Here is a 27,487-nt window from a genome sequence, read left to right as displayed (position 1 = left end):
GATGAATATTCTTTCAATTATTAGATGACATTATTGCTCACGTTGCGTAAATGTCGTACATGTTTGCCTTATTGTGTTTTTTCATACATTCACTCTGAAATCTGTAAGACTTAAATCATTTATTTTTTTAATCTTTTATATTTATCCCTTATTAAATGCTATAGAATTATTACACATACGATATAAATAATAATAATTATTATAAAGACTTATTTTATTTTGTTCCTCGTTGATGTTTAAGTTTCTAATATTAATTTAATAGCCTATAAATAAGTGGGACATAGGCTGATGCCTTCTTTTGAGTACAAGGTTTGCATGACGCTACTCCAGTGCGATGCATGTGTAGCAGATTTTCATCCGACACATGTAGGTTCTCTTGACGATGTTTCCCTTCAGCATCGAACACGAAATGAAAATTAAACTCAAATTAAGCACACGATATTTCAGTAGTGCTTGCTGGGCTTGAATCTGCAAACACTTATTAAGATTCAAGTATTCTAATTATTGAATCATCTCGAATTTAATGTAATATTTCTTATACAAACACACTCTTGTTCGACAAGAGCAAGAAGAGGGATTCGAAGTAAAGGTTTATTAAGATCGAAATTAACAATTAATCTAATTATAATAACCAAAAAAAGGTCCCGGGAAGTAACAACTGTAAGAATATAAATAATATTAACCATCCATTACATCGTTAATGCCACGAACTTTGCGAACTAAGACGTCACTCTTCAAACCGGAACACAAGACTACTAAGAATTGCTGTTTGGCGGTAGGATAAGTGGTGAGGCGATACCTTCCTAGACAAGCCTGATCAGAGCCCTACCAAGTAAATACACATATTATAAATCAAATTCAATTTTTCATTTGAAATACAGATTGAAAAATGTTCAATCAACATACCTAAGTAAATGAAATCTATTTAAATGTACATAATTCTTTCATAATATTCATTTTCGTCGTACGTCGATGACGTGGGATTGGTCAAAAATGTGTTTTTTTTTATTAACGGCTAATGAAGCGAGCGAGCTAATAAATTAATATAAAATGCAAACAAACGATTCTTTAGTATTTTCCTTATGACGTTACCATAAGGTTTTATTGTATAATAAATGTTTATAGAAGGCATGTTTATATTATTCATGATAATATTCTACGTCGCCAACCACACATTTGGTGCCAAAATTAACTATTTAATTGTTATACGTTTAGTCACTTAGTACATTCTGTAGTATTATCGACCATTTTAAGATTGATGTAAATGGAATTTTCTTGGGGTTGAAATGTACAAAATACCATCACTTGACATATGGCTACAATAGCCTCGACATTATTCTGATTAAGGAAATAACTAGAAAATGCATAAGCAGGAAATTTGATATAGTTTAAATTTGTGCTTTACAAATACCTATAACAATCAAATCGCCCATCGCTGGGAAATGGCTTCGAAGCCGTTTTGAAGCCTATTACACCACAGTGTTTCAGTGCAAGCTGAACGAATAAAAGACACACTAAAATACTCACACAAGATATTGCCCGAGGCCATGATAATAAAAAAAGAATAATTACTCTAACATCATTATAATTATATACAATTAGGAAGATGTAAATTAAAAAAAATGTTATTTTTTTGTACGAAAATAATCTTTAAATGATTATAATAACATGTGTGAAAAAAATATGATTATATAATGTAAACTTTTTTTTATAAGCAAATAAATTTAGGCGCTCTCGTATAATTCTTGCTCCGTCCGAATTTTGATTGTGACGTCAGTTCGCCCAATCGTTATTGCGGGCGACTCTTTTGCGATACGCGTGTTGATAATTTCGTATTTATTTTATCCCTCTTTGTGATTTGACACCCCACATATGTTCTTTTACTTATAATAATATTAGAACGATTATTAATATATTATTTTATCCTAAAATAAGGGCAGTTTCACATAGACTAACAAGTAATCTACCGAAAGTCGATCTTATGATAGCGGATTATTTCACAAGTCACGCGAAATATATTGGTGAGCTTATTATTATTGTTTATTTTAATCTTTTGTTAATGCAGATTGATCATAACTGTGATCGGCAATAAGTCCGTACGTACTCTTCTTGTAGAGATACAAGTGCTTTCCGCTTTCGATAGAAGATAATATCGATATAGAATATGATATACATTTCCTATATTTCAATTTTACATACACAATTCGGGGCGCGATACTTACGATACAGAGCCACGGCATATTATTGTAAATTTGCTTATGGTGAAAGTGCAAATAAATGAACAATCTCGAATGTGAAGGATGCAAACCTACTATGGCCATTGGTCACATAGTGATGTGAGGAGCCTACTTGTAATGAAATAAGCTGCAAATGCAATGCAAAGGAGGGCAAATAAACACTTTCTGCTTGTTTGCCCCATCTCATCTGTTAGAAAGTGATTACCACTGTCCAAGGACGCTCTGCAACACCGGAGTACGTGCAGGTGCGTTGACGGCCATTAAGGAATGGGTCTTCAACATTTCTATGTCATAACGGTTCGAAAAAATCGCCGGGAAATATGGTTCCACAGAGTGACAGTGCGAATAATAAAATAATCTTCAAAATTAAAAATAAACCTAAGATTAACGTTGAAATGCCTTTTTCATCGATACAAACTCTTATGACAAAACTATCGATATTCAGTGTATCAAGGCTGTATTACGAATATTCTGATTTATGTTTATATTAAACGAAATTAAAAACTTATAAATACGACAAATTTCACTACTAAGGTACTTACATTAAAATGCTCATCACAAAAAATATCTAATTGTAAAAACAATATTGTTGATAAAAAAAATATTTTTCCTGATTTTTGTTGTTTGAGTGATTACTAATTCATAGTATGCTATGCTACTGTATAATAATAGTAATGTCCTCCAGACCGATTTCGGCCACGGCGGCCAATCTCAAGAGAGATTAGCCAACTACGCAGGAGGTATTATAGTGCACAAGAGTGTGCGTAAACACAGGTGCACTCTCTATTCCCTAGCTCTCATAATCCGATGGGACGGCAATCTGACATGACCGGAAAGAGTTCTGATCTGAAGAGGCCAATGGCTTTACGTGCCTTCCGAGGCATGGGAGTGTACACACTTCTAACTTCCAGACCCCGAGCTGCTACTGAGAATTTTCTGACAGTAAAACCCAATAACTTTTTATTGGCCCTATCTTGGAATTGAACCCAGGACCTCCGGATCAGCGGCCTTATGTCTAGCCACTGTACCAACGAGGCAGTCAAGCCGGTTATACTCTAATATTGACTATGGTCAAATAAAAACATTACACTTAAAAAGACTATACATATACTACTGGCCTGGAAAATATATTATTTTAAAAACTAATACGTATATATAAGTTTTATGTATGTGTATGATTCGAATTATATTAATTTTTTTCTTTACAAGTATCCGAACAGGTCTCAGGGCAAGTAGCACCTGACAATTAGTGACCTATTTTGTCATTTGTCATTTTCACGCCGACAATAATTCTTACATATTAATTTAAATTTAGAAAATTCTTAAATATTTATATAATAGAACTGAATATTTAACAATTATAAGAAATATAATATATAAAAAATTGTTGTGGCAAAAGTTTATCACATATTCATTTTGAAAAAGAGGTTATGTTTTTAAAAAATTAAAATAAAAAATGTTTTTAAGAAAATTTGCAAGATGCAACGTTTCTAGATTATTTTTATCAGAACACAGATGTTACAAGCTCCAGCATGTTAAATCTTTATGTGGTTTGTATGTTTTAGAATATTTAAATGACAACTTTTTTTTAAGTAGACAATATTTAAGTAGTATGGTATAGACATTCGATTCTACCAAAACAAACTTCAAATCCGACGTCTATTTATATTGCAAATAAATTACTTTTTTGTTGTTTATGAATGTATCTAACAATTTCTAGTCAAAGAATTAGAACTATTGAGAGAGAGTGATTTCATCTTTGTTAGATTTATTTAACCACCACATTAAAAGTACAGTCTTAAAAAACCATAATTAAAATATTAAAATAATATTTTGTGTAAAAATAATTAATATATATCTTTATTAATTTTCAGGAACAAATAGTAAATTACTCAATGAATATATTTGTAATTTTAATAAAAATGCTGTGTTGCCTGCATCATATTCCGTTAGACTTTATTCGAAGAAATTAATAGAAGACATCTTTAAAGAACCGAATCATGAAATAGGTAATGTTTATTTTCTAAAAAAAAAAACTATATCCTATTCCAACTACAAGAGTTACCAAATAAACAACTTTGACATCAATATTATTGGTAACCGATATCAATTGTCACGATATAATTGGTCGAAACCTTGAATAATTTATGATATTCACTATGGATTCATGAAAAAGTGGCATTTTCAATGTCTGTGAAGTTGTAATTTCGGAAATTAAATTAATTTGGTTATAACTAATTAAGTGGAATATTGTTATATTATAAATAAAGGTAAATTCAAATCAAGAATTGTTTATAGTGCCTAATACAGCAGAACAATTAGAAAATCGAATGCTTTTTGTAAATCTAAGGTTTGTTTACCGTTACTCCTACTCTGACTTGAATTGGATATAAATGATTAATTCATTAAAAACATTAAAGATTAAAATGTCTATTAGGAAAGCAAAAGTATGAAATTAAGCTTTTAAATTTTATCTTGTAAGGTAAAGTATATATCTATTCTTGGGACATGGTTTAAATATAACAATACTGTATACACTATGGCCAGCTCATCAAAATATCCGACTTGCTTTTTTTTCTTTAGTAAATTTTGAGGAATATGGAATTGACGATTTATGACATGTCACCTTTGGTTTTGGTCATACATATAACTAACACAAGAAGTATATCAATGCACCTTGGGGTGCATCCTGCAATTTGTAGCACAACTAAAAGACATTCAACTAAGAATTGATTTGAACTATAATGAGATTTAATATTAAGCATAGATGGGATTAAATTTTTTTTTTTAAATTACAGAATTGAGTAAGATTAATGAAATTTTCAAACAGCCACGAGTTACTCTTAACGAATTACAAAATAAAAGTCCAGATAAGATATTCGATATTCATTATAAACAACTAGTGGTAGCTCCAAAGGGTGGAAAGAGGAAAATTATTCAGAATGACTGGACTTGCACATACACTTTCATATGGCCGGAGAAAATGAAATTTGAAAGGTTTGTTTTAAAATAATTTTTTATTTGGTCCTTGATCCATAAAATTGTCATTTTACATGGCAAAAATGGAAGAGTATTTTAATTATTTATATATTTTTACTTGTAATAAACAGTGTTACAAAAATAGTTGTACAGTACTTACTTATTACTAAAGTAAGGCCCATAGGTTTACAATTTTATAGTATGAAACATGAGAAAAAATTAATTAAAAGTAGAGACATAGTATTAGTATTAATATTTACAATTTTTATAAGTTCGGAGTCAGAGATCCACCAATAGTACTGTTGATGTAAATAAAAACAAACCCTAGACTTAGATAATACTGCAAACAAATTGTGTATCTTTTGGATGTGTAAATAAATTATTATGATTATTATTATAGTATTAATATTTACAGTGAAAAACATTCTTCCTTAATATTGGCCTATAGGTTTACAATTTTATAGTATGAAACATGAGAAAAAGTAATTAAAAGTAGAGACATATTATTAGTATTAATATTTACATTAAAAAACATTCTCGCTTAATATTAATGTGAGAAAATTGTAATTAATTAAAATTATGTATTCAATTACTTAAATTATATATAATAGATCAAAGACACCGACCGGCCAGTGTTCAAAATTGGTAGTTTTAAAGGTTATATAAAATTTTATTATATTAATTTATATTTGTATTTTTTTTAGTACAGCTATATCAAAGAGGAAGGCGGCTGAAAAAGCTGCAACACAAGCATTGCATTGGCTGTATAATAAGAAAAGAATTGATGATAGAGGCTGTCCCATTTATGATAAAACCGTCATAAAAGAATTACAAAGTACATTGAACAAAGATATACATGTAACTTTGAGTGATAATTCCATCGAAAGAATTAACAAGATATGGAATGAATATGAAAGTGAAATAAGTAAGAATCTACTTGCTTTGCGGAATTTTCTTCTCTTTTAAACGTAACGGTCCTTTTTCGGGTGGTAGTGAAATATTAAAAAATCTATAATTATAACCTTTTTTAAAATCAAACACACAACAAGAAATTTGGCAACTCCTTTCTCTGTCGCACTTCCGAAAAATGGAATGCTTTACCAGCTCACATGTTCCTCTCCTCTTACAACCCGGGTTCCTTCAAATGAGGTTGGAAGAGGCATCTTGTGGGCCGGCAAGGCGGGCGGCTAGTGCAGAACATTCTTCCCGACTATACTGGTGGAGTAGAGTCATTTGCCCTCCTGGCAAATATAAAAAAAACAATATTTTTTTTAGCTGTATATACTAAAATTTGTCTTGTCTTACATTACACTGGTAAAAAATAAACCAACATAAGTATATTGTTTTAAAGCTTTATGCCATAAATAGTCTAAAAATAAAATGAACAGTGCAAATAAATATGTGACATAGCTTTCTTTAAGTTGATAGACTTATAGGCGAAAACTTACTCTAAACATTATTTTCATACAATTTAATGTTTTACTCGCACTAATCTCTATATATAACAATAATCTAAATAAATCATATGACACTTTTTTTTTTCAAATTTATATAATTTTTGATTTTTAAAATTATTTTTCATTATCTTGTATTGTTGTAAGATTTATATCAACATAAAATAATTATTTAAAATTAGTTTAATTAAGGAAAGAAACTGAAATATAACAAGTTTTCAAAATATTTATTAATAAAATGTTTTTATTCCAGAAAGTATATATGAAGCGACATTCAAAGAATCAGAACAAAAATTATTAAACACGGCATCTGTTTTCAACAAAGATTCAACTATAGATGATGAAGGTAAATAATATATCATTAAAATATATTATTTTTGAAAACTAAGTATATAAATATATTAAGTGATTATTAAGTGATAAATGTATGAATGTCGTGTACACTTGTAATCGATATACATATTAGAAAGGGTATTTTTCTCTTTGGATGTTATGTATGCTTATTTAATATGTTTATTGTTAGTGTTCCTATTAAATAAATAAAAAAAAAAGTATGAAAATAAGATCTCCACTCATACACAATATCGACTGTTTTCTTTCTTTTAATTTTTTGTCAGTCTAGTGCATAGTTTAAAAGGCTGTAAACTCTGAAAGGTCGGTTAAACAGAGTTTATGCGGACCAATGAAAAATGATTGGGCTTACTGGGTGGTAGGGCTTTGTGCAACCCGGTCTGAGTAAATACCACTTTGTTGTTGTGTTGCATGAGACCGATTTTCAAGAATGTCTTAACCGACAATAATGTCTGTCACGTGACGTCATATTATATAGCTTTGATTCCATATTTGAATTGGATATTTTTTTCCAGATTGTTCCGAGGAAATAATGGAAAATGAAAACGATAAATTGGAGACTCTAACAGGTATTGAAAATCTATATATACTTTATTCAAGGAGGCTCTTAAGCTCTTTTGAATGGATAAGTTTTTGGATTAAACTGTACGGCCATTGGTCGATACCAAATGACGCAATAAGTAACCAATGAATGTTAAGTATTTAGACAGATACTTAACATTCATTATCATTTATTTGTTATGTTAACACCGGTGTTCATATAAATATCAACAACAAATGACTGACACATGCTTTCATTTTTATAAACGTACTTATTCGTCCGTGATATTATTAATAATAATTTACACAGACCTTAAACCCCCGATCCACCCGGTGTTCGGCAAGCAAATCGAGCATATACAGTCAGCGAGAGAGAGACGCGAGCGAACACTCAGACAGACATTCAAAAATTACGATGAGAAATTAACGCCGTTACCAATAGATGGATATGCGTAAGTATTTTTTTTTATATTCTCACCTTTTGACCGACTTCAAAACAAAGAGATTCTAAGTTTGGCTCAATTATAAAAGCCAAGAAAACATAGGTATGTATGTAAAAGTAAAGTAATTTATTTATGGAAACATATTTTTTTGTAATATGCAGGCAGAGTGGCAAATAAGCCACCTGATGGTAAGTTGTCACCACCGCCCATAGATATTGGAGCTGTAAGAAATATTAACCGTGTCTTATATCATCAATGCGCCACCTAGCTTGAGAACTAAGATGTTATCTCCCTTGTGCCTTTAGTTACCCTGGCTCACTCGCCTTTCAAACCGGAACACAACAGTACTAAGTATCGCTGTTTGGAGGTCTTGATCGAAGTACTGAAACTATACATACAAAACATTACATTCTGCAAGATACTATTTAAAACACAGCGCCACCTGTTAGACGATATATAAACTAATTAAATCTGAGTAAACACTGTATTAATAAAATTACACAAGAAATTCTCTAAAAAGTAAACGTCTGTTGACCATGTAACTGTACTATGAGTACCTCTTGATATTGACAAGCCGGTTGCTGTGGTTGGTGGATGCTTGCCTTTCATGTCGAAGGTTGTGTGTTCGATCCAGGACAGATATTTGTGTGCATGATCATGTCTGTTTGTCCTGAGTCAAGATAGACAAATAGTATATGTAGTATATCAGATGTCTGGTTTCCATAGTACAAGCTCTGTACAAGCTTAATTTGGGATCAGATGGCCGTGTGTGAAAAATGTCCCAGGATATTATTATTATTAATATAACAAAAGCGTCGTCAGTTCGCAATCGGACCTGTGAAACTTGCTAAAACCCTTTTGTCGAGTAGGAAATGAGCTATTGATCGTCAAACGTCTGAACAGATCCTTATAATTCATAAAAACCGTCTCGATCACATCAGGTTATAAACAGACAAAGTCCCATTAAAATCGTATCGGTCCATTTGTTTTGGGAGCTATGATGCCACGCACATACACACAGATGCACACGTTAAACTCCGCTCTTTTTATATCTTAGGTTAAAAATAAATGAAAACAGCGCCATCTCTGATTGAACGATGTACTAATCTTTATATGTAAATGTAGTTCTATATTGAAAATATAAGCTATGATAGTTCTATTTTAATCAGTATAATTTTTTAAATTTCGAACATAAAATAAACAAAACCTACCTCTTTTTATAACATTATGTCAAAACAATGTCAGCGGTATTGAAATAACGTTGCAAACTTTGTATAGGGGTCACAACGGTCGGGTGATGTACACAATAAGGTCACCCAGAGGTCGCTCGAGGCGGCCAAGGTCGATATTGTAGGTCGGGTCCAGTAACAAGGACGGGAATACGGTACGCAAGGTCACATTGTACTTCATAAGTGTTACGTATTGACCTGAATATTGTTTTCTATGTCACTATAACTAACTAGGTCGGTATACTTATATATAGTACACACGCAGTAAAATTCTATGTAGAATTCAATTTTTTTAAAAGCTGCTAAAAAAAATTACTTTAAATTATTTTAAAAACAGATATTTACTAGGTAGGAGTCGGTGTCGGTTAAATTAAAGTATATAATCACATAGTAACTTATTTGTTATGTACGATACATATATAATAATGTAAATAAAACCGATTTAAGAAATATTAATAATAATTTGTATTTTCCGGTATAAATCCGACAGAAGAAGTAAATGAGGACAAACAATTTGAACAACACAAAGGTCATTTTAGCTCTAAATCTTACGCTGACGTCATCTGACGCTTTCTTGTCTGACTCTCGAAGTCTGTTAGCCCCTACCGTGTAACGCTAAGATGTTTACACATAATAATGATCAAAATCATTTCGCAAATATTTTAAAAATAATAATCACCAATAAGAGCGTCTCATTTTTACGTCACAAACTTTTCACTCGAGTAAATTTTACTTTCATCGTTCCCAATGTAATTTCAATTCAAAGTCAGTGTAGATGCTCTTCGATTTTCTAGTAACGAAAGTGAGAGTTGAACAAACGCAGCTATTTCACGCAGTCTTTCTGTGACGTTGCTGCCGTGACGTCAAGCGAATGGAGTCGACGTAATCTGACGATATCACGCGAAACGCGTACGCCTTCCTAGTGAAAGCGCGTTGTAGAAACACTTGTGTCTATGTATCTTTCTTTCATTCGCTTAGAATTCTTTAATATTATATATTATAAACAATAGGAAAATTGAGCAGTCTTTAAAGCTATAAAGCTGTTTCGACTTGATCTGTGTGCCTATTGCCAGTTTATTTATTTATTAGATAGCATTGACGTTTTGCAGACGTTGTCAGGGGCACAGATTCACACGCGGGTGAAACCGCGGGTGGAAACTAGTGCAATATAATAATTTTCAATTAAGATTTAGGTTTTTTTTTTAAAAAAAACTATGTGCACTCTGCCTAATCACAATATGCTTACGATTTTCAAGTTTCCAAATGCCCGGTTCTTCCCGGTTTTATTAAAGCAAATGTCACGTCATGCAATGTTTAATAGAATCGTAATGTATTTATATTGAATTGATTCCGTAACGAGTTTTCCTTATAGGAAGAGGAAAAATATTTTAATTTTTTAAATCCTATTTGTATGATATAAAAAAATTAATTAGATTTTTTTTATTACTTATCTGTGTTTCGACAACAAAATACATGATTGTAGCCGTGATTTGGAATATGTCTAAATAGACTTGTGTAGAAAACTAGCGTCTTTTTTTATAGAATAGGAAGGCTGACGAGCATATCGGCCACCTGGTGATGGTAAGTGGTCACCAACGCCCATAGACATTGGCATTGTAAGAAATGTTAACCATCGCTTACATCACCAATTCTCCACCAACATTGGGAACTAAGATGTTATATCCCTTGTGCCTGTAATTACACTGGTTCACACGCCTTTCAAACCGGAACACAACAATACCAAGTACTGCTGTTTTGCGGTAGAATATCTGATGAGTGGGTGGTACCTACCCAGACGAGCTTGCACAAAGCTCTACCACCAGTAAAAGAGTCTTTTTTAAACTAACCGTCTAGCTTGTTCTTTTTGAGAATTTGATTAGTTGTAGAACTTTTAAAATAACTTTTCATAGTAGCGTATGACGTCGTATGTGTCTGTATGTCGTTTTTTTAAAACATTCAAATATCATCATATTTTGATTTAAATTAGAAATTAATTTCTATATATTAAACTGCAGTTATTCTGCTTTTAATTGCTCGTAGTCAATAGCAGAATAATGAGGATATCGTTATAAAATCTAGAACAGGAATATTTCCAAATCTGTTACCACAGAACTCAAAAATACAATTTTTTATTCATAAACAAAAAAAAACTAAATTTTTGGTTTTTTTTTTCTTAGATAGACATACTATAGCTTAGGTTCTGGATTCAAACTATCGGATTTAATTACTTTTCTTGGTGGTAGGGCTTTGTGTCGGCCCGTCTCGGTAGGTACCATCCACTCATCACATTCCGCCGCCAAACAGCAATATCGTTGTGTTCCGATTTGAAGAGTGAATGATCCAGTGTAACTACAGGCACGATGAACATAACATCTTCGTTCCCAAGATTGATGGCACATTGAAAAAATTTAAGGAACGAAAAATATTTCTTACAGCGCTAATGTCTATGCCGGTGACCACCTACCATCAGGATCCCCATTTACCAGTCCAATCGCCTATTTTATATACCAGTATTGAAATATAATACACATATTTTTTTCTTAACTCTATGTAATATACTTACTGACAAGATTAATTGAACTCGGTTATAAGTTATTTTGTTTTAGAAGTTCGAGCATGCACAAATATTTAGAAACATACTATGTTTTTATTTTTTAGTAACATACTCGATCTTAATCAACAGTTTTTACTAATAAGCTTTTAATTAGTTATATGTACTTCATTAATTATATATATCAGCAATTATTTATATGTACAAGGCGTTTTTTTTTTAATTCATAAAACATTACTATGACCTTTCTTTTAATATAGTGACATTTAATTTTATATGAATATGTAATTACATTAAAATTTTAAAGTCCGGTTTCCAAAAGGTCACCTATTTAATATTCGGTCTAAAATCATAGGAAGCGCTAATCAAGATACGTAAAACATTTCGACTAATTATCATTAAATAGTTATATAATAATTTACAGCAGTAACAGCCTGTAAATTATGTCCGACTGCTGGACTCCTAAGGCCTCTTCTACTTTTTTTTCGAGGAGAAGGTTTTGGAGCTTATTCCACCAAGCTGCTCCAATGCGGGTTGGTGGAATACACATGTGGCAGAATTTCAGTGAAATTAGACACGTGCAGGTTTCCTCACGATGTTTTCCTTCACCGCCAAACACGAGATGAATTATAACATGAATTAAACAGATGAATATTCAGTAGTGCTTGCCCGGGTTTGAACCCACGATCATCGGTTAAGATTCACGCGTTCTTACCACTGGGCACGGCGGCATCACGGCTTTTTACAATTTACAAGTTAGGGAACATATATTATTTTCCGGAAATCTGAATTCGTTGCATGTGAAACTAGTTGATCCGTCTTTAAAGGCCGACTTAGGCGAGTCGTTAATTTTTATCTTTAATAATCACACAGACAACATACGTTTGTTAATGTTTATATCGTATGTAAATTCTTAACACTATTTGGTAAGAAATCGAATTTATTGACATAAATGCCCATAAATAGTCAAACGTCACCTTTTCTCTTTAGGAGAATCTCGAAGCTTACTTACTAATAATCGAGTGTTATAAAAACGTTACTCTATATCAACCAAAATTTCACTAATTTCAGAGAAGAAATAGCATCAACGATAGAAAAGTCCCGCGTGACAGTGATCGTGGGTGCTGCGGGCTGCGGGAAGTCGACTCGTGCGCCCGCAGCGATACTGCGTCACTGCGGCGTCAACGCTGCTGTCATAGTGTCTGAACCGCGTCGTGTTGCCGCTATTGGTTTAGCTCAGAGAGTCGCCGATGAACTCGGTGAACAGGTATGGAAATTGTTGTATGTGTAGACGAACAAATGGGTTACTTTGTGAAAGAAATTCTGATTTAACAGTCCTATAACAGTCTTACTGCTGCCGTTAATTATTACCTTTCAAAAGTTATTTTTTGATGTTATAGATAGCCAGACAGATAAATGAACCAAAGCCTGGTGGTTAGTGTTCAACACTGCCCATAGAGATTGGTGATGTAAGAAATATTAACCATTCCTTACATCGCCAATGCACCACCAATATAGAGAAGATGAAGACTTTTAAACCAACGCAATAATACTAAATATTTCGGTTTAGCGGTAGAATATCTGACGAGTGGATGGTACCTGCCCAAACTGGCATGCACAAAGCCTTACCACCAAATAAATCTTTCAAATTTAATGTATCCGCGCTTTTTTCATTAAAGTCAAATTGGCATTAACCTTATGGTTTCAAATCACAGTCTGCCGCAAAATGTTTTTGATTTTTGTCGTCGAGAAATTCTCACTTTACACTCCCGTGCCTTGAAAGCACGTGAAACCAATCTTGCGATGTGAACATTCTACGCTCGCCTCGCCGTTTCTTGAGATTATGAGATTAAGAGTAAAGGTGTCTGTGCTTGCTCACTTGTGTGCGTGTCTGTATTATAATATCTTTTACGCAATTGGCTCGTCTTCTACGGACATATTGGTCGATATCAGTCAGGCCTTTTTAGTACAATGTTTTGTTTGATGTCAAATCGATTCAAATATTAGTTGTACCCTGAAAGTTAGCCTTGTAAGTGTTCTCTTTTTAAACTATTTGTTTTATTGAATTTCCGTAGACTAGCATTTAGATATGCATTTTGTTTAAAAAACGCCTATTGGTGTAACACCCTCACACGAAGTACTTCATGAGTGAGTGAAGTGCATTACTGAATGTTATTCGTTGCTTCCTGTTTCAGTAAGCACTTCCACCGCAACCCATCATCTACATATATAATATTATGTTACAATTTTTTGTCTATATTTTCCAGGTCGGTGAATCGATTGGGTACCAAGTGCGTCTCCACTCCAAGTTACCGAGGCCTCCAGGTGGGGCGATACTTTATTGTACGTCTGGAGTCTTGCTAAGGAGGTTACAATTAAATCCAAGTAAGCTAAAATGTCGTTATAAGCTTAATAAATTAAGTTAATTATTTAGTTTTCATGAAAAAACTGCCTTTTAAAAAATGCAGACAAACAAGTAAATTAATTATGGTAAGTGGTCACCATCGCCTTTTGACACTAGCATTAGTGATATGCATACCGTGAAAAAAATACCAATACATTTCATTTTTCAATACATTTCCATCTTTCAATACATTTTTTTTTATATAGAATAGGAAGGTGGACGAGCATATGGGCCACCTGGTAAGTCGTCACCAAACGCCCTTAGACATTGGCATTGTAAGAAATGTCAACCATCGCTTATAGCCAATGCGCCACCAACCTTGGGAACTAAGATTTTATGCCCCAATATTATATTTTATTTTTATTTTTCAATTCAATAAGATTCAAAATTAGTTTTTTAACGGGACGTCGGGAAGCCGGGCTAATTGTTAATTCGTGAACTCGTTAGCACGGGAATCCATGGTGGGCGTTATGTTCAGGAAACGTTTGAATAAGTGGACTGCAATGATGACTTTTGTTACTATTTTAATTACAGACACTTCAATTTCTTTTACAATGAGAGATTACTCTAATAATTAGCAATTTAGAACAAATGGGTTTGCGAATGATCTCGCGTACAACCGATGTCAATCAAAGTGTGCGTAACATGGTAGGAACATTGGAAGGATTTTTATTTAATAGCGGTCTTTTATTGATCAAAGACTGATTATTATATTTACATTATATGTTTTTCGTAAGTGCTACATGAGACCCAACCTGTAGCAATAGCATTATCCTTTTAATAATAATATCCTGGGACATTATTCACATACGGTCATCTGATCCCAAACTAAGCAGAGTTTGTACTATGGAAACCAGACAACTGATATAATACATATACTATTTTTCTTTTGTAAATACATACTTATATAGATAATTACACACAGACTTAGGACAAACAGTTCATGCACACAAATGTCTGTCCTTGGTGGGAATCGAACCCACAACCTTCGGTTTGAAAGGCAAGTATCCACCAACTACGCCAACCGACCTGTCAAAACATTTTGACAGTAAGAAACTAATAAGTAGGCAGTTTTATCATAACAAGACATACAAAATGTTTTTGTATACACTTATTTGAATATAATTAGGTATATTTTTAGTAAGCCAAGATGGCCCATTGATTAGAACGCGTGAATCTTAACCGATGATCGTCAAATTTTACTGAAATTCTGCCACATGTGTATTCTACCGACCCGCATTGGAGAAGCGTGGTGGAATAAGCTTCAAACCTTCTCTTCAAAAGGGAGAGGAGGCCTCTGTTACTGTTATATTTTTAGTAGCATTTGAGAAAATGTACATGGTGCATGTTGAAGAGGCTCATTCATTCTTCAAACCGTAACACAACATTGCTAATTATTCTTTAGCATTATAATAAGTAAAAAGCCGAGATGGCCTAGTGGTTAGAACGCGTGAATCTTAACCGACGATCGTGGGTTTAAACCCGGGCAAGCACCACTGAATTTTCAAGTGCTTAATTTGTGATTATAATTCATCTCGTGCTTGACGGTGAAGGAAAACATCGTGAGGAAACCTGCATGTGTCTAATTACATTGAAATTATGTCACATGTGTATTCTACAAACCCGCATTGGAGCAGCGTGGTAGAATAAGTTCCAAACCTTCTCCTCAAAAGGGAGAGGGGGCCTTAGCCCAGCAGTGGGACATTAACTGTTACTGTACTGTATTAGAATAAGTGATAAGCGGACGGTACCAGCCTACCACCAAGAAGATGTCACGTTTGTTGCACTGATGTGCTCTTTTCTCTTTTACAGGCCTCAAAGGCTGCTCCCACGTCTTTATCGACGAAGCCCATGAAAGAGATGTAAACACAGACGTTACTCTCCTATTGTTGAAGCGAGCACTGAAAATCAATCCTGACTTGAAGATTATCGTCATGAGCGCAACTTTGGACACAGATGTTTTCACTAAGTACGTTTTTTTTTTTTTTAATATTATTGCTATAATTTGTATATTTTTGAGAATTGCTGACCTGTTATTTGTTATAATCCTACGTACAATTCGTACACTCGCGTATGTCGCGGATTCAAATGGATTGCCATTTTAATGGCCGCCATTGTCGTCCAATATGTTGATTTTATTGAATCAGTCAGTGCGCTGTCTTGAGAGCAAGAGACCAAGGGGGTCGCTCGACAAACGATCACACGCGCTACTGACATACTCCTTTATATTTTATATTTCCATTATTCGGCTGTACAATAAAATAGACACCCGTCTTATATTTTTACAACTTGACGTCTGACAACCGACCAACCCATATGACATACATCACGTTGTGTGGTGTTGCTATTCTAATAAGACGTCGTATACCCGCTTAAATTTATTATCTCTGACATATATATTTAAAGTTGTTTTTTTTCTGTATAATTCTAGTTATTTCAACGATTGTCCTATTATAGAAGTGCCAGGGAAAACGTATCCAGTCGAAATATCGAACTTGGAAGATATACAAACGAAATTTAATTTAAATCTTTCGTGGACTATGGAAAATTGCGCGAAACCCGACGGAAAACCGCAAGTCGATTGTGCAGAGGTAATCTATAATTGGAATTACAACGATATTTTGGAAATATTAATTATTTTATTATGTATCTATTACAAATAATTATATATTTATACATATTAAAATACAATCAAATCAAACTTGTGGTGCTATAACGATGTAAAGGATGGTTAATATTTACAATACCTATGTCTATACTCGGTGGTGACCACTTACCATCAGGTGGACAACTTAACAGTCTGGCTTACCTATTATAGTAATTTAAAACATTTCATATTGGCAATATATAAGTGAACGGTGGTAGAGCTTTGTGCTAGCTCGTCTGGGTAGGTACCACCCACTTATCAGATATTCTACCGCAAAACAGCAGTATTTGATATTGTTGTGTTCCTGTTTGAAGGGTGAGTGAGCCAGTGTAATTACAGGCACAAGGGACATAAAATCTTATTTCCTAAGGTTAGTGCGCATTGGCTATGTAAGCGATGGTTGACATTTCTTACAATGCCAATGTCTAAGGGCGTTGGTGACCACTTACCATCAGGTGGCCTATATGCTCGTCCGCCTTACTTATTTAATAAAAAAAAAGAACGAAGGGCTACTTAATATACGGTGATCATTTGCTCCTCTAATTATCTTTTAATAAATTAAATATTATATTTTACAGATACTAGAAGTAATAAATGCGGTCGATAAAACACAATCAGAAGGTGCTATACTAGTGTTCCTCCCCGGTTGGGCTGAAATAAAACAAACGAAAATGTTGTTAGACAATTTGTATAGTAATTCACCTTTACACTTGGTGTTGCCAGTGCATTCTAGGCAAGTGGATAAATTATAATGTTAGAATAAAATTTATTAATTTACTAGTGTTCGCCCGCGGCTTCGTTTTTGGGTAAGGAGGAATATGATGGTGTTGGGGGAATGGGTTGTTATATAAAATTAACTATATAGAAATATTTAAGAGTAATTGCGATAGAAAAATAAAAGTCATCTTTTCTGTTTTATTTTTTCAAGACGAGCCGGTTAGCGTGGTTGGTAGATACTTGCCTTTCACGCCGAAGGTTGTGGGTTCGATTCCCACCCAAGACAGACATTTGTGTGCATGAACATGTCTGTTTGTCTGGGTGTAATTATCTATATAAGTATGTATTTACAAAAGAAAAATAGTATATGTAGTATATCAGTTGTCTGGTTTCCATAGTACAAGCTCTGTACAAGCTTAATTTGGGATCAAGATGGCCGTGTGTGAAATATGTCCCGGGATATTATTATTATTTTGCTTCAGTCATATTTTCTCATATTTACGCGGTTGGTTTTTATTTTTATGAATATGTTTTTTTCTTACGTAAGATAGTGATAACTTTATTTATTTAATATATATTTTTTCATAATTATTGTCTTTTAATATTTAAGTTATTCCTGCAATAAGGTATGTTGTGGTTAGTTAATTCGTATTGTTTTTTATTTTACGTTTACTTGTGACTGAACAAAAATTGGAGATATTTTTAACTTACTCACACTACATACATATTTAGCATCCAGAAGTGAAACTGATCTTATAAATACCTCGAATTTATCTTTTTTAAAATAGAACGTTAAATCATACTTACTCAATTACTCCTAAAAATTCAAGTAACACAATTGAACACATCCAAAAGTTAACGTTGCGCGAATAATTACATTACCTTTCTGCCCACCAACAAAATGGCGGTTGGAAATTAGCGAGCGGTTTTTTTTTTTAATAACTCTGTTGTAGGGGTAAAGGAATTTATTATACCCATTCCCTAAATAATTTTTTCTCGTCGTATATAAACAGATTATCGACAGCAGACCAAACGAAGATGTTCGCGAAACCATCGCCCGGTATCCGTAAAATCGTACTGGCGACGAATATCGCGGAAACGTCAATCACTATACCGGACGTCGTTCACGTGATAGACAGCGGTGCCCATAAAGAAAACCGAATCAAGGAAGGAACAGGTGATAAGAAATAAATAATACATTTTTCTTTATTTTTTTACTTCATAATATTTACTCGTACTAATTGTCATAAGATGATATACAGCGACATCTAGTGGCGACTGATAACGAAATGGATAATTTAAAAACCTTCTTAAATTAATTAATTAAACAGCCACTGGGTCATTGAGACCCTGGCCCCTCGGGCTAAAAATCAATGACATGACATGTTAACCTGTCGGTGAGGAATTGCCGGGGTAAAGGGGGGAACCCCGAGGCCCGTACCGAAACTGGCCTAGGCCAGTCAGGAGGAACCAAATCTCTCCTTCTTAAATATTCACATATGTGCTAATTTTTATGGTAATGATCGTTCAAACGGTGATAAAGTCTATTAATTTCAAATGGTGTTTTTTTTTATATTTTTATTAGAAGAAATTAATTCACAAGTAGTATAGGGAATAGTTTTGATATTCTAACTTGTATTATTTCACTAGCCGCTAAGAAGGAAGTATTACAACCATAACAGTATATCATACATAGACGTTTCAGGGACGCACGACCTAAGTTTGCGAGTTCTACTCGCAAACTTAGGTCGTGGAGGAGCTTAAATTTAGTTTTTTTTTTTTTGTATTTTATTTAATCTAGTAGGTTCACACTGCATGGGTCTTTGTCATCCGAAATAAACGATTAAAAAGACGTCCAAAAGGGCTCAGTACGAGTGTGTGTGTTGCAGGCGGGGCGAGCTTGGAGACGGTGTGGGTGTCGCGCGCCGGCGCCGCGCAGCGGGCGGGCCGCGCGGGCCGCGTGCGCGCGGGTGAGGCGGCGGGGCGTTTAACTGCTTCTATATATATATATGTAGTAATTTGCACGCTGGTAGAGCTTAGAATAGAAATCGTTCAGCACAAAATTGTTTTTTTTTTTTTTTTTATAGAATAGGAAGGCGGACGAGCATATGGGCCACCTGATGGTAAGTGGTCACCAACGCTCTTAGACATTAGCATTGTAAGAAATGTCAACCATCGCTTACATATCCAATGCGCCACCAACCTTGGGAACTAAGATTTTATGTCCCTTGTGCCTGTAATTACACTGGCTCACTCACCCTTCAAACCGGAACACAACAATATCAAGTATTGCTGTTTTGCGGTAGAATATCTGATGAGTGGGTGGTACCTACCCAGACGAGCTTGCACAAAGCCCTACCACCAGTAAATTTATATTGCTTTTTTTTTGTAATATTACTTATCTCATTGGCCCAGTGGTAAGAACGTGTGAATCTTAACCGATGGACGTGGCTTCAAACCCGGGCAAGCACCTCTGAATTTTCATGTGCTTAATTTCTGTTTATAATTCATCTCGTGCTTTTCGTTGAAGGAAAACATCGTGAGGAAACCTTCATGTGTCTAATTTCACTGAAATTCTGCGACATGTGTATTCCACGAGCAGCGTGGTGGAATAAGCTCCATACCTTCTCTTCAAAAAGGGAGAGGAGGCCTTAGCCCGGTAGTGGGACATTTCCAAGCCGTTACTGTACTATATGAGAGTTTTGTGTACCTCGTCTGTATGTGGGTGGTACCCTCGGCTCCATATTCTACCCACAAACAGCAATACTGAGTATTGCTGTGGTCTGGTAAAGCATGCCTATGCTTTACCAGACAAGGGACATAACGTCTTAGTTTCCAAGGTTGGTGATTTAAGGGATGGTTAATATTTAGTACAGTTCCCAATGTCTATGGGTGGTAGTGCTCACTTACCATAAGAGGGCTGTCAGTTTTCAGATTACAATTTAAAAAGTATGTGACAATATATATGGGTATAGATATTTAAAGACATGTTCTTGAACGTGTTTTGAGCACATTAATATATTTTTTAATTTTTTCCGTTTCATAAAAAGCTTAAAGACGATAATTATACATCCAAAGCGAAAATTAAAAAATAACTAATTTTTTAACTAAAAGCATCAATTTGCAATTTAAAGTAAAACATTATTAATCTTAACTGCTTGTATCAACAGGTCATTGCTACAGAATGTACACGAAAGACAAGGAAGAAGAACTAATTCCACATACAACTCCTGAGATTCTGAGGTTTGTATAAGCTATAAATAAATATTAAGAAAAAAAAATATAAATATAGTTTTTAAACAAAAAAAAACTCCTTTTCCGCACGCAGTAAGAATGTGATACGACCTTTTGTAACCGAGACCCGTACGAAGACGAGAGCTAGCTAGTAATTACAAAAGTGTAAATGAATAATTCTAGAAATTTCCATCCCCAGGATACCGTTGGAACAAACCGTCCTGGATTGTAAATCTTACGCCCAGAACGATAAAGTGGAAGATTTTCTCTCCCATCTCCCGGAGCCGCCGAGCAAGCAAGCTATACGGTTCGCCGTCAACGATCTCATAGAACTAGGTGATTATATAGTTTTTAATACTTTTTTTATAGTATGGGAAGGCGGACGAGCATATGGGCCACCTGATGGTAAGTGGTCACCAACGCCCATAGACATAGGCATGTAAGAAATGATATCCATCGCTCACATCACTAATGCGCGACCAACTTTGGGAGCTAAGATGTTATGTCCCTTGTGCCTGTAATTACACTGGCTCACTCACCCTTCAAACCGGAATACAACAATACCAAATTTTGCGGTAGAATATCTGATGAGTGGATGGTACCTACCCACGAGCTTGCACAAAGCTCTACCACATGTGAAACCGGGACCCCAGCGCCCGGATGATCAGAGAGGAAGTAGAGAGAACACCTCTGTTTGCCACACCGACCGACCCAGCTCGGACGGGAATACATCATAAACAGCTAAAATAATAGACGACGATGAAGGCGTCGGGATGCACAAGGGGGCATATTTCTCCCGCTTTCTCGCTGCTGCACTCTCAGCGGCCGCCCCAGCCGTCCGTGTTGTGCGGGCCAGGTGAGAGGCCGCGAAAGTATTGACACAGGTAGCATCCCATATAAACAATTAAAATAATTATTTATATTTTCAGGAGCGTTGACGAAATCCGAACAGATGACGCGCTTAGGCGTCATATTGTCCAGTATGCCGCTGCACCCGCGGCTGGCGCGCTGCGTGCTGGCGGCGGCCGCGCTGGGCGGGGCGCGGCCCGCCGCCAGCGTCGCCACGCACTGCTCGGACAACGTCGACCTGTTTAGGAATTCCGCTGAGAGGCGAGAAGGTAGCCGTTATTTTTTAAATGAACCGCTTTGAGCAAAAATCACTAGAAACATTTATTTAATCAATTATAATAATAAATATCTTTATTGCACGCTTAAACAAAGGAAAAAAAATATATAAAAAAGAAAAAACTTACGACTGTAAATATATAATAAAAGCGTGCATTCATATTATTTTAAAAGGCATTATTCATTGACGGGCCGATTGGCGTGGTTGACAGATACTCGCCTTTCACGCCGAAGGTTGTGGGTTCGATACCCACCCAGAACAGACATTTGTGTGCACGAACATGTCTGTTTGTCCTTTATCCATGGGGATGAACGAGCCAGTGTAATTACAGACACAAGAAACATAAAGGGCACTGAAGTTCTAGCCAATGTAATGAATATTAATTTTCATTTATGAATTGTAAACAATAATCCACATGTTGTTTGATCCATCTTGATCTTATCAAGGTCGCGTTCCCAATATAATACATACTTACAATAGCTTACCGAAAGAACTGACTGATGAAAAACCTTTTGTAAAATTTAATACTGACCAAGAAAACATTGTCAAAGCTTGATTTGACCAAATATATATCCTTTTGTTTCGTATAAAGACATCGATAATTATAATATATATGATCGATAATTATAATAATTATAATGTTTCTGATACGCACCGCTAAAATCTGGAATACTCTCCCGACCTCCGTTTTCCTCACCACCTACAATGGGTACCTTCAAGTCTAGGGCGAATAGGCATCTTCTAGGCAAGAGCGCTTCATCTTAGACTGTATCATCACTTTCCATCAGGTGTGATAACAGTCAAGCGCTAGCTTATATATTTAAAAAATAATATAGTTATAAGAAAATGTAATTAGTTTCTCGTGAGTGAACTTTTGTTCTTGATGAGAAATAAACTTCTTAAACCTAACATAAGCTTTCGAGGCATTTGTGACGTCATACTATATGAATACAATTTGTCATTATCCAGTTACCTTCACCAATCTATACGACGGCTTTGCATTTAGAGATGTTTGAAAAAGATGTTTAGTTGACAAAATACGATTTCCTTTCTTATATTTCAGAAATACGCAATTTTAAACGCAAATTCAACCCGACATCGGACCACGCGGCGGTACACTGGATACAGGATGAGTTCGAGCAGATATTGGAGGAGGAAGGTTGGGAGGCTGTCGATCGTTGGTGTGAGAAATACGGACTGCGGAAGGATAGACTCAATTACGTTAAATGTGAGTTCATAGTATATTTTTAAATCTATCAATATGATCCACCGTTAACCTTATTATGAAATTTTAATGACGTCACTCGAAATTTATTTGAATAAGTAAAGTAAGTAACAGTCTGTAAATGTCCCACTGCTGGGCTAAGACCTCCTCTCTCTTTTTGAGGAGAAGGTTTGGAGGTTATTCCACCACGCTGCTCCAATGCGGGTTGGTGGAATACACATGTGGCAGAATTTCGATGAAATTCCTCACGATGTTTTCCTTCACCGTCAAGCACGAGATGAATTATAAACAGAAATTAAGCACATGAAAATTCGGAGGTGCTTGCCCGGGTTAGAACCCACGTTCATCGGTTAAGATTCACGCGTTCTTACCACTGGGCCATCTCGACTTATTTGAATACCTTCCGTTAACCCCGATGGCGTATATACTCTTGTCAGGCGTTCAGATTTCCCCTCCGTGTTATATCTATCTTTTATTTCTTTTCTCCTTGGGCTAATAAATTTAGGAAAACTAAAAGAGGACGCAAAACTCCAAATAACACCGTAACTTAGCGGCTATACATATATAATAACTTAAAGTTTATAACTGATTGATAATTCTCATGATCTAAGAGAAACAATAGTTATTCATGTAGATATTTTTTTAATAAATCCTTTTATTAAAGAATTTCTTTGAAGAATGCGTCCGTGAATGCGAGACATATCCATTAAAATTGAAAGTGAAACAAAAACTTTTTCATGTTTAAAAAATTTATAAGACCAAGCTTTTGAACCTAAAATCGTGATCGTAATTGGAGATTCCATTTGCCTTTCCAGCTTTTACAAATTAAAAATAAAACATAAGATATTTAATACATCTCTTTCAGCCATTTCAAACCTACACTTGGAGCATTTATTCAATACCGGAATAGTCGAGCGAACGATGGAAGTTTCAGAGATAAATCGCTTTTCCGATATAGACGAACTGACATCCGCCGTACTGTTATCCGGTTCCAACTCGTTGCTGGTCACGAGGAAACATGTCAAGACGAAGGGAAAGTTGATGACCGGTGTCAGTGTTTTTACAAGGTATGATTAACTTATTTACTAATTTCCAGCCGCGTGTGAGTGAGAGGGGGGGGGGCATGTTAGATACTCTGTCCTTTTCTACACCCCTGATAACGCGTGTAAGGTTTCATGATGATCGATAGAGTTTAGATGTGAAAGCGTAACAAACATATAAACTTATTAGTTAGAATGAATATTAGTAAGAAAGTATGGATAATTTTTTTATTTTATTTTTTTAAATGTAAAGTCACATAAATTTATCTATATATAAGTGCTATTTTAACTTATAAGAATTAATTATTAAAGCCGATTCGCGATTTTTATTTTATAGTTTTCATATATTTATGGGATGTTCAAAATTATTAATAAATGTTTATCATTTTCAAGTCTGTATTTGTTTTCATACATGATACATAAATGTAGTTGTATATAATTATGGTAATAACATGCATTGACTAAGATTCTAGCCGGTACTTCTCGGTAGTCATCATTTTTGGGAGTTTGAATCACCACCACGTGATCAACCAGCTCACGTGTTCCCCTCCTCATACAACCCGGGTTCCTTCAAACGAGGCGTGAAGAGGCATCTTGCGGGGACGGCTAGTACAGAACATTCTTCCTGACTGTACTGGCCGTCGTCGCGTTTAGACTCTACTACCATTTACCATCAGGTGGAGTAGAGTCATTTGCCATCCCGGCGCATATAAAAAAAAAAAAAATTGGGTTTTGATTGAGCATATTTAAATATAGTATATTTTTGAGTTTGGTTTTGAATATATTTTTCTATAAAGAACGAATATCAAATATTTATATTTGTCATAATTATTACGGGCCTAATATATTTATTCACAACTTTCAAAGATAACTTTCCGAATTTCTGACTGATTATCGACGTACGGCCAAAAGTACTAAGTCTTGAAAGCTAAAATTTGGAGCGTAGGTTTATTGTACAAACTAGACATCCGGTAAGAAATATTTTGTGAACTATTATTAATGGTAAACTATTAAAGTTTTTAAACGTATTTTTTTTCTCTATTTACAGTAAAGGCGAAAGGGCTCATATAGGAAGCGAGAGTGTTAACCACGGTATAACAAAGAGCAAACTCACCAATCAACTTCTAACCTACTTTGGTGGTTACCATTCAATAGAAAGGCGAGCTTTAGTTGTTTATAGGACATCATTGGTACCGCCTCACGCGGTTTTGCTGTTTTCTGCGGGTGATATTAAGCAGAAAATTTTGGTATGTTACTTTTTAATATTGTTACTTAACAATATTTCATTTTATGTTCCTCCAAACCGATTTCGGCCACGGCGGCCAATCTCAAGAGAGATTAGCCAACTGCGCAGGAGATATTATAGTGCACAAGTGTGTGCGCAAACACAGGTGCACTCTCTATTCCCTAACTCTCATAATCCGATGGGACGGCAATCCGACACGACCGGAAAGAGTTCAGGCGCAGGACCAACAGAATGCTTTCTGAAGCACGGGAGTGTACACACTTCCAACTTCTAGACTCCGGGCTGATACTGAGAATTTTCTGACAGAAAAACCCAATAATTTTCTATTAGCCTGACCTGGGAATTGAACCCAGGACCTCCGGGTCTGCGGCCTTACGTCAAGCCACTAGACCAACGAGGCAGTCAATTTTAGGGCAGTTTATTTATTTAATAAGCACACTAACAATATACATATTAAATGGTGGCATACATAATATTAAAAAAAACAACATCTGATATGTATATCGATTACAAGTGTGTGTATAAAAAATAAAAATTATTGACCTGTGCTTTCTTCATTAAGAAAAAAAATTTAACAAAAAAAAAACAACAGGAATTCAACGCACTATTTTGATGGACTCGCTGGCAAAAAGTAATCTATGAACGTTTTGAGCTTTTTGTTTTTATTTGTTAAAGACTGTTAACACTACTAGTCAAAACTATTTTTACCTGGCAACACATGTTTAAAAGCATGTTTGAATCTAGTACAATAAGCCGGGAGATATTGACAGAAAAATACCAAATATGGCAATTATGGCGAGCCTTCACCGGTCAAATCACGTCAATTACAGCTATATAAATAAAAAAAAACTGATATTTTGCGATTTACAAAAACATTATACATACTAGACCCATCCTATGAGTATCGTCTTATAAGAATTATTTGGAGTTATGTTTTAGAAAAAAACCTTATCTAATATGCATGTGTTTGTCTGTGTATGAATTTTTTTAAAAACATTTTTTTTTTCGATCTAATGATGTTTTAACCGGAAAAGGTTCGTGACTGTAAAATATAGAATATTTCTGTCACGTGGAATAGCATAGAAAAGTTTTTAATATATTTAAATTGTAAATTTCAATTCAATTCATATTTATATATAAATATATTGCAACTTCAAATATTATTTTTTTAACTTTTTAATTCGAGCAGCTAGTAATTTGTATAAAAATTTCGTGACCTTGTACTAAATATAATGTGATTAAAATTCGTTTTTAAATAAAACCGTTGATATATAGTCAGTATTGTTATTACAGGAAGGAAGCGATGGTGAAACAACGGAGCTGTATCATTCGAAACACAAGCTCACATTTCAAATGCCTACAGGGTTTGTTATCTGTGTATATTATAAAATGTTTAAAGAGCGGTGAATGTAACGTAATATTTAAAAAAAAAATGTTAATTGTTAGTCAGCGTGTCTGTTTTTTGGTATAGAATTTAAGATTTTGTAGATATTCGTCATTATGGTAGATTTTATATTATGAATATATTTCGGACTTCAAAAAAAAAGTTTTTATTAATATGAAACGAGGAGTAAAAGACTAAATGATGACTTTGTGGTTAGAACACGTGACCGTTAACCGAAGATAGCGGGTTCAAATCCGGACAAGTTTGGTATCGTGCTCGGCGGTGAAGGAAAACGACGTAAGGAAACCTGCATTTGTTGGGTGGAAATCTGCCCCTTGTGTATCCGCCATATGTGGAATAAGCTTCAAGCATTCTCAAATAGGCCTTAGCCCAGCTGTGGGATATTTATGTGGGCGTTTATTTAATACTAATATATATAATTACTTAATTTCTTTTACAGTCAAGCAGAGTTAATTCTCAAAGCAAGAGAAATGTTACGAACCACACTCCGATACTACATAGAGAGGGACCTCAGGAACATTGAATTTGACGTCATCACGCTAACGTCTAGATTCAAGACTAGACTTGTGAAAACATTGGGTAGAATACTAGTTGAGGCTGACAAGGAACATGTGCAAAACACGTCGGATGATATTAGATAAATAAAATATTTTAAAAAA

General features: G+C 34.6%; 1 protein-coding gene across 1 annotated transcript; it reads left to right on the top strand.

The window, feature by feature from the left end:
* The first annotated feature begins 3,635 nt into the window (after positions 1-3,635).
* On the top strand, positions 3,636-27,474 carry LOC126777498 (ATP-dependent RNA helicase DHX30-like). Its single transcript, XM_050500509.1, has 22 exons — positions 3,636-3,787; positions 4,112-4,246; positions 5,036-5,234; positions 5,921-6,141; positions 6,924-7,016; positions 7,537-7,590; positions 7,872-8,013; positions 12,856-13,051; positions 14,052-14,169; positions 16,001-16,157; positions 16,620-16,779; positions 17,414-17,568; positions 18,566-18,729; positions 19,442-19,522; positions 20,723-20,795; positions 20,986-21,122; positions 21,716-21,904; positions 22,976-23,140; positions 24,003-24,204; positions 25,226-25,424; positions 26,717-26,787; positions 27,268-27,474. Exons 1-22 carry the CDS (start codon positions 3,694-3,696, stop codon positions 27,467-27,469), a joined length of 3,207 nt encoding a protein of 1,068 aa, XP_050356466.1. The 5' UTR covers positions 3,636-3,693; the 3' UTR covers positions 27,470-27,474.
* The last annotated feature ends 13 nt before the right edge of the window (positions 27,475-27,487 follow it).

Source organism: Nymphalis io, chromosome 23 (assembly GCF_905147045.1).
Source record: "Nymphalis io chromosome 23, ilAglIoxx1.1, whole genome shotgun sequence".
Lineage (NCBI taxonomy): Eukaryota > Metazoa > Arthropoda > Insecta > Lepidoptera > Nymphalidae > Nymphalis > Nymphalis io.
Note: the sequence above shows the minus strand (reverse complement) of the source record. Positions and strands in the feature narration are given on the sequence as shown.

Coding starts and splice junctions, on each gene's coding strand:
- LOC126777498 (XM_050500509.1), top strand. CDS start 3,694: ATGTTTTTAAGAAAATTTGCAAGATGCAACGTTTCTAGATTATTTTTA. Junction 21,123..21,715: donor CAACGATCTCATAGAACTAG/GTGATTATATAG, acceptor TTATATTTTCAG/GAGCGTTGACGAAATCCGAA. Junction 25,425..26,716: donor ATATTAAGCAGAAAATTTTG/GTATGTTACTTT, acceptor TTGTTATTACAG/GAAGGAAGCGATGGTGAAAC.